The sequence below is a fragment of the Canis lupus genome, chromosome 27, assembly GCF_003254725.2.
Source record: "Canis lupus dingo isolate Sandy chromosome 27, ASM325472v2, whole genome shotgun sequence".
NCBI classification, from domain to species: Eukaryota; Metazoa; Chordata; class Mammalia; order Carnivora; family Canidae; genus Canis; species Canis lupus.
The window spans coordinates 37,655,627-37,664,495 of record NC_064269.1 but is presented as its reverse complement, the minus strand read 5'-3'; the positions used below and the strand labels follow the sequence as shown (position 1 = coordinate 37,664,495).

Below are 8,869 nucleotides of genomic sequence, written 5' to 3'. Positions count from 1 at the left end.
GTATTATAGATTTTGGAGGGGATGGGATATGGGTACATATCCCTCCTAGACTGTGAATCTCTCAATATTAGAACATAGCTTAATTAATCTGATTTTGGTATGGCATGTTTCTTTACACATAGTAAGCATTTAAGAGATGCTATCTGAGATTCATTACATGAGGTGGTCATACATCCCAACCACTCTGCACCTCCACCCTCACATACCATAGCATCATTTGTGTGCATTTCTAGAACACAAGCAAAAACCTATAAAGCGAGATGCGCCAGTATAGAAGTATTTTCTCTTTAGCCATATTCTGTGTTCTGCAGAAAGCATCCAAGAATAATGTCCTCCCACTTCCGCTTTTTTACTTTTCTTATCTGAGACATTCAGAAGTGACTCACTTCGAAACTCATCCTGTGAAGTCAGATAAGTAGTCAAAAGTGTGAGTTGCATCTAACATGATCAAAACGAAGAGAGGGAAGAGGAATAGCTCAGCCAATTTCCTAAACATACTTCATAACTTGATTGTGGGTAAGTGTGAGGACCACACAGGATTTGTGGGGACCTCCAGATCAGTGCTGAGGCCTTCAGCTACTGTCTCAGGTTTTTGGTAAGAAAACCTAGATCCACTTGATAACTTGTGCTCCTTTTGCTTATTACTGATAATGGTTTGAGAGTCTATCTTCTCTTCCCCCCATTCCTTCTCTAAATTTCATTTCTTTTGTTTTATCCCCACATTCACTTTTCTTCTAAATATCCCACACTCTCTTTATCTTTGTTCTAATATATTCACTCTAGAACTAAGAGTGATTTTTCATGACATTTTTTTTTTCCTCTCTTAAATTGGCTATGTTTCTCTTTCTGGACTTTGATTCCAGCTTTCTGCGATCGTTTTGTTTTTCAAATCAGTTGCTGTTTTATATTTTTTTCCTCATTCCATTTCCCCCCTTTTTTTTTCTTTTATTCTTTTGCTTATTCTTTATTGTTACTGATTCTGTCACCCTATTGTTAGTATTTGATTCTGGAATCTACTTTCTTTTCTTATCTTCTTGAATTTTAATTTCAGGATTTTCTTTATCCTTTTAATTACTTTTGGCCAATTTAGTGTTAAAAACTAAAAAGGAGGGGAAAAAAAGAAAGAGAAAAAATTCTACCGATCTTAAATGTAGAGGTATCATGCGCCAAAACACTTGGAAAAGTGTAAAAAGTGATCTTGTTCATCTGACTTTTAAGATTGATTCAAACAGGGCAGCCCTGGTGGCACAGCGGTTTAGCGCCGCCTGAAGCCCGGGGCGTGATCCTGGGGACCTGGGATCGAGTCCTGGGATCGAGTCCTGGGATCGAGTCCCGTGTCAGGCTCCCTGCGTGGTGCCTGCTTCTCCCTCTGCCTGTGTCTCTGCCTCTCTCTCTAGCTGTGTCTCTATGAATAAATAAATAAAATCTTAAAAAAAAAAAAGATTGATTCAAACATACTTTGATTTCAAGACAGATAATATGTGATATTTAAAATATAGCTCATATCAATGACTCTATTTGCATTGGAATTTTGCTCTTTTCAGTCTTTTTTAAACATTTATTTATTTATTTTAGAGGGAAGAGTGCAAGGGGCGAGAAGGGCACAGGGTGGGGGAGACAATCTGCAGCAGACTTTGTGTGGAGCAGAGTTCAACTTGAGGCTTGATCCCATGACCCTGAGATCAAGACCTGAGCCAAAATCAAGAGTCACTCGCTTAACCAATGGAGCCACCCGGGCACCCCTCTTTTTAATCTCTGTTACTTCAGTTTGTTCAGTTCTTTGTAACTTTCCCTTTGTTAACAATACCAAAGCCTTTTTAGTTCTGTGGTTCTTTGTAGTAGAAAGGGTATTGGCATGACAGACACTGGATTTAAGATCTTAGAACCTCCTAATATGTGAAAGTCCCCTAATCTGCTGAGTTTCCATGTCAAAAACTGCCAATAAAACTAGAGACAAGAAAGGATGATTACTATGTTTCCTTTCAGTCTTAGCATTCTCTGATTCTATCCTTCTATCAGCATTTTATGGATCTCCACATGAATATGTGTATTTCTGTAGGACAGTGGATCAGAATAACGGGCATGCGCAACAAGGAAAGAAAGAATCCTGATAGGACTTGAATATTTGAGTAAGGCTATAGAGAGGGGAATGAGAACCACTTCTTCTTTTTTATTATTTTGTTGACTCAGTTATTTTGACTTCTGTTAATCACGGAAGACACATGACAACATTTGATTAGCTCAGCAGAACTAATTCCAAGTCACAAAAATATTTTGGGACTCTATGAAAGGAAACATAAAATGCTATTAGAGCCAGTAAGAACCAGAAACTGGAAAACAAAAGGGAAGTTAGAAGAGACAACATCTTTAATGGGTGAAATGGATAAGAATAAGAATTTTAAATTTAGCTGAAAAAGAAAAAAAGTAAACTCCTAAAACGAACATCCATCCCCTGAAGTAATCTTTGATCTTTATGTCATACAAGGCATTGTGCTAACTTCTGTAGAGCAAGCACTTAAGTACAAGACTCATTTTTACCATCATGAAATTTAGGGCCAGAAAAAGAGATAAGACAACCATGATAATAATTATAATACAAGATAAAAATGCATCATTGCACAGAGAATATGAAAGAAGTTCAGCATATACACACACAAATTCAAGAGGCTTAAGAACTAATTTCTGATTGAGACTCTAAAAGGAGGTTTCGAGGAAGAATAATATTTGAGCTTGTTCTGAAAAACGGCTAGAATTTCAACAGGTAGAGATTAAGGATGCAGGAGAGGGGAGATGAAGTTGAAGGACATAATTCCAGACAGAAGTAAATAACATTAGCCAGAATAGTGAGTTGTTCAAGAAAGCGATAAGGTAGGGTACATTTACATGAGTCTTCAGAATTGGAAGGGTAATGTCACCGAGGCCAAGAGAATGATGTGGTGGGTGAAGACAAAAAAAAAAAAAAAAAAAGACGTTTGAATTTGTCATTTAGAGATAATTCTAGCCCAGGGATGGGGCAGAAGACAAATTACAAAGGATTAAAAAAATTATGATTAACAAGGGGTTAAAATGCAGACCCTGAAACTAGCTAAAAAAGAGAAACTATGCTTTAAAAAAAAGAGAGAGAGCGACTTAAGAAACATAACATTCCAATACAAAGTGTGATCCTAGATTAACTGTAACTGTGGACAAATCAGAGATAGAAAATACTTTGGGGACAGTTGGGAGGAAAAAAAAAACTAGATAAAGACTGAGTATTCCTTAAAGTACAATCTTACTGCATAATGTAGAGACTCACTGAAAAGGGAAAGCGGTTTGTAAAACAAGATGCGTGCAAGTTCAGAGCAGCATGATTCACAAGAGCTAAAAGGTGAAAGCAATTCAGATGTCCATCTGGAAATGAATGGATAAACAAGATGTGGTGTTTACATACAATGAAATATTATTTAACCTTAAAAAGGAAAGAAATTCTGACATCTGCTACAACATGGATGAGCCTTGAGAACATTATGCTGAGTGAGACAAGCCAGACACCAGAAGACAGATGCTGTATGATTCCATTTATATGAGTTGTCTCAAGTAGCCAAATACATGGTAACAGAAAGTAGCATGGTGGTTTGCAGGAACTGGGGAGAGAAGGAAGTGGGGAGCTGTTGTCTCATAGAATTAGAGTTTCAGTTTTACAAGGTGAAAAAGTTGTGGAGATTAATTGCATGATAATATGAATATACTTAACACTGCTGAACTTTATACTTAAAAGATGGTTACAGGGGCGACTGGGTGGCTCAGTTGGTTAAGCACCTGCCTTCTGCTCAGGTCATGATCCTGGGGTCCTTGGATGGAGTCCTGTGTCCAGTGGGGACTCTGCTTCTCCCTCTGCCTCTGCCTGCTGCTCTGCCTACGTATGTTCTCTCTCTGTCAAATGAATAATTTTTTTAAAATAAAAAATAGTTACAATGGTAAATTTTGTGTTATGTGTATTTTACCATATTTAAAGAATTTTTAAATATGCACAGAATAATCTAATTTTGTTAAATTTTGATTAAGAAAAATATGCATATATTTTAAAATGTGAATAACATTTTAAATACAAGAAAGAAATGACAGGCGATAAGGGAATCAGTGCAGAGAGAGTGAACAGTGCTTGAAAAATTTGAAAGCAAAAGGAAAAGATGAGGTTGTATCCAAAGATATAACTGAATCTACCTTTTTTTGTGGTAGTGAGTCCTTTGAAAATCTAGTAGAGGGAATGGATGGATCTTCTGTCCTCATAGAAATGAGAATATGTAAGCTTAAAATCCTACATGCCTCTTGAGGTGGTGATGGTGCTTCACAAAGCCCTTTCATGGATCTAATGTTGGGAACCTCTGGTCTAAGAGTTATTGTTCATCCATTTAGCTGATTTGTTTTCAATAGGGACCACAGAATGAGGAAAGGAACCAGTGCAGAATGAGAAATTGCAAGTGCAAGAAAGACAAGAAATGGACATTAATAGGGACTTCCGAATGAAATTATGATTTCAATACAAATTTTTTAAAGATTCCATTTATTCATGAGAGACACAGAGAGAGAGGCAGAGACATAGACAGAGGGAGAAGCAAGCTCCCCAAGGGGAGCCCAATGCAGGACTTGATCCCAAGACTCTGGGATCACCACTGGAGCCAAAGGCAGATGCTCAGTCCCGAGTCACCCAGGTGCCCCTTGATACACATTTATATTGATATGGTAGATTTTAATGATCACAGAATGTTTTTGTGGTCCAGTGTGAAGCCAAGGAATACAAACTACAACAGTGTGAGGACTTTTGTGGTTCTACATCATTATGTGAGAGGGTTATAATTCTAAGGACATGCTTTAAAAGAAAAAGATAGTTTTAATATTTTTTAATTTTTAATTTAAAAAATTTTTGTTTATATATTTTTAAATTTTGTTTATATTTTTTTGTTTGTTTATATTTTTATAGAAGTTTAGCAATGGAGGCTTTCTCTGCTGATAACAATTCAACGGACCTACCCTCACATCAGTGGTATGAACCCCAAGCCATTCTCTCCATGGTCATTCTCAGCCTCACTTTCTTATTGGGATTGCCAGGCAACGGGCTAGTGCTATGGGTGACTGGCCTAAAGATGCAGCGGACAGTGAACACAGTCTGGTTTCTTCATCTCACCCTGGCAGACTTCCTCTGCTGCCTCTCCTTGCCCTTCTCCCTGACTCACCTTGTTCTCCAAGGACACTGGCCCTATGGCTGGCTCCTCTGCAAGCTCATCCCCTCCATCATCATCCTCAACATGTTTGCCAGCGTCTTCCTGCTGACTGCCATTAGCCTCGATCGTTGTCTTCTGGTCCTCAAACCAATCTGGTGTCAGAATCACCGCAATGTGGGGACAGCCTCCACTATCTGTGGATGTATATGGGTGGTAGCTTTTGCAATGTGTATACCGGTGTTCATGTACCGAGAAACATTCACTGAAAACAACCATGACAGATGTGGCTACAATTTTTATCTCTACAGTTCATTTGATTATTCAGACTTCACCATTGATCTCCTGGATAATGGGTCTCTTGACAACTCCATTGTTCAGCTGCCTGGAGAAATGGATGATAGGTTAGAGTCTTTCTCTTTGCAAATAAATGATCTTCCTTGGACAGCCACCACTACCCTCCCTTCTCAAACATTTCAAAGACCTTCTCGAGAGTCACTCCTAATGGATTCAACTAAACTATCTAGTCAACATCCATATTATAATTTATTTAAACCTACTGATGAGGTCTCATCTACAATCCCCAGTGGCTTTCTCATTGAAGATCACAGAAATAACCCATTAGATAACTCTGATGCTTTTCTCTCTACTGATTTAAAGCTTTACTCTGGTACTTCCAACAATTCCTTATACTTGTATGAGTTATCCCAAGATTTCCAGGATGATTATTTAGGCCAATTTTCATATGACAATCAAGGACTAACAATACTGATGGCAATAACCATCACTAGACTAGTGGTGGGTTTCCTTCTGCCCTTTATTCTCATGGTGACCTGTTATGGCCTCATTATCTTCCGAATGCGACGGGGCCGCTTCACCAAGACTCGAGTCAAAGCTTTGCGAGTGGCCGTGGCTGTGGTGATTGTCTTCTGTATCTGCTGGGCTCCCTACCACATTGTTGGAGTCCTATCATTGTTTGTTGACCCAGGAACTGCCTTTGGAGAAGCTTTACTGTCTTGGGACCCTGTGTCCATCGCTCTAGCATCTGCCAATAGTTGCTTTAATCCCTTCCTCTATGCCCTTCTAGGAAAAGATTTCAGGAAGAAAGCAAAACAGTCCATGAAGGGCATTCTGGAGGCAGCTTTCAGTGAAGACCTCACACACTCTACCAGCTGTCCCCAAAGCAAAGTCTTTCCAGAAAGAAATAGTATCAGTACAACTGTGTGAAAATATGGAGGAGTTGACCCAAGCAGAAGTTCTTAGGTATTCACCCAGGTTAACATGTGTCTAAAACAATAAGAGATATCATAAGGTGGGGATTTCAGAAACCATCAAAGAATCAATCCATAGGTTCTCAAAGTATGATCCCAGACTAGTAGCATCAGCATCACCCACTAACTTGTTAGAATCACCTAGAAACTTGATGAATCAGAATCTCTGGAGATGGGGTCCAGCAAGTGCTTTAACAAACTCTCCTGTTTCTAATGAATGCTAAATTTGAGAATCATTGTAAAAATTCGCTTATTTCTATCCCAAACTAAGCCAGTGAGATCAATAAGAACCTAGTCTGTTTTAAAATGATTTTTCCATCATGAAATTTTTTGTTTGTAATTGTCTAAACCCCCTCCCAGATTCTACTTAAATCTGTTTCACCTAGTCTCACCTGAGTGAAAGATGACCATTTCTTCATGGCTTTGTTGTGGTGGTGGCAATGTTTTTAAATGAAAAGAAGGTGCAAAAAAGAGAAAGTCTATGAAAACAAGCAGTTATGAGACTGAGTCTGGAACAGAGTACAATGTCAGATGCTTGCTATGTGCAATACTCCTGGATACAAGACTTGGGAATTCCAAGTTTCTATTATTACAACTAAATAAGCATCTACTGTGTGAAGACAGGCTGCTAAGTCATCTGAAAATTTCATCATAAAATTGGATGTAAGTGGTATTTTGGAGAGTTTTCTATTTGTTTCCTCAATCTGCCTATTGATAGAACCATCTCTCTTCCATTCCCTTTAAGTTCCTTTATTCCTCACTTGCCTCTAGATCTTCTTCCATATTAGATTTTTTGCATCTAATAATCTCTGATATCATAAGGTTCAAATTGCTCCCCTCCTCTTGCTTGAAACTAATATTTCCTAAGAAATTCATTTCAAATGAAAAGAGAAAGAGGGTGGAGGATGGAGCAGCAATCCTTGAATTCACTGCATAACGACTGAGGGCCCTCCAGGAATATCAACAAACTTCGTAAAGCATGGCTACAGGTGTTTATCATTCACCAGGTATATCTTTGGGTTTTTAAAATTTATCTTTCCCAAAGTAATACATGAACATAGTTTGAAGAGAACTCAAAGCTTATGATGCAATATAAAGTTAGCTGCCCCTCTGCCCAACCAAACCCTCCTCCCACTCCCATCTCACAGAAATAACACTTGCAACAATTTTAGACATTTCTTCTGATATTTACCATGATGTCATGTGCTTATGCAGCTAGTTTTTATATACATAAAATCACTTCTTGTCTTGAAAGATGAATTTTATCCACATTCATATTTTTTGCTTCTCCATCATCCGAATGTTCGTTAATCATCATACTTCAATTTGTTCTATCTGTGGATCCATTCCAACGATACATATGGCTTTCCTTCAATCCTTCTTTCATTTTTAGAAAAGTATTATTTAACTCTATCACCTTCTCATTTGTCTGTGTATATAAACTTTACTGTGTTAAACTTCTAAAAAATTTTTTAAGATTTATTCACTCATGGGAAACACAGAGCGAGAGAGAGAGAGACAGAGACACAGGCAGAGGGAGAAGCAGGCTCCATGCACGGAGCCTGACGTGGGACTCGATCCTGGGTCTCCAGGATCACAACCTGGGCTGAAGGCGGCGCTAAACCACTAAGCCACCCAGGCTGCCCAAACTTCTAAAATTTCAAGTTTATTTGTACCACAAATAAACCAAAGTGGAATATATTATTATCACCAAAGTGGAATTATCACCAAAAGTGGAATATAATTATTTAATCTAAAAAAAAAGAAAATGAGATGTTTTAGACTTGCAAGGCACTATTTGTTCAGTGATTGAGGTGAGGATCTAGATTACAAATAATTTATAAAGTACTATGCAGAAAAATTGCAAATAACTGGGAAGTCTTCAATTGTGAAGTAATAATGTCTGACATGATGTAAGATTGCAATGCCACCTTCCAATGTAACCTGCTTATATATTTGATATGAATAAATGCTTTCTCTCTTGTGGTTTCTTGCAAGACTGAGATTCGTGGATCCTCTTAATTGTTTGACATTCGGAATATATTGTAATCTCTAAATATACAGCAAATAAATCTCATAGTGGGTAGCTGGAGGCTTGTTATAATAGCAACTAGCTAGACTCCTGAAAGTCCCAATATATCTCACAAGACCCTGGGTATAAGTTGCAGACTCCTGTATTTAGTGTACAGGATATTTGGGTGAATGACATAGTTGTAAAGATTCAATAGTTCCATTCCTGGATTCCTTTTGAGAGTTCCATTCCTGGGAAATGTATTCTGAAAAAAATCCTACAATTGGAATTCCCTCTTTTCTTATGAAAAATTCCGGTAAGTACCTGTGAGTATTTACAGGAAATCCCAGACAGAGACCTAACTCCTCCTGAAATTGTAGTATCTTTAA

The 8,869-nt window shown here is 38.0% G+C and overlaps 1 protein-coding gene across 2 annotated transcripts; it reads left to right on the top strand.

Annotated features, from left to right (window-relative positions):
* Positions 1-356: 356 nt before the first annotated feature.
* Positions 357-8,466, top strand: C3AR1 (complement C3a receptor 1). 2 transcript variants are annotated; one of them, XM_025472011.3, is made up of 2 exons: positions 357-516; positions 4,961-8,466. In XM_025472011.3, exon 2 carries the CDS (start codon positions 4,971-4,973, stop codon positions 6,423-6,425), a length of 1,455 nt encoding a protein of 484 aa, XP_025327796.1. In that variant the 5' UTR covers positions 357-516; positions 4,961-4,970; the 3' UTR covers positions 6,426-8,466. The 2 variants fall into 2 exon arrangements, with proteins under 2 accessions (XP_025327796.1, XP_025327797.1); XM_025472012.3 differs by having other exon boundaries at positions 438-595.
* The last annotated feature ends 403 nt before the right edge of the window (positions 8,467-8,869 follow it).

Excerpts from the sequence above, each read along its gene's own strand:
- C3AR1 (XM_025472011.3), top strand. The coding sequence starts at position 4,971 with ATGGAGGCTTTCTCTGCTGATAACAATTCAACGGACCTACCCTCACAT.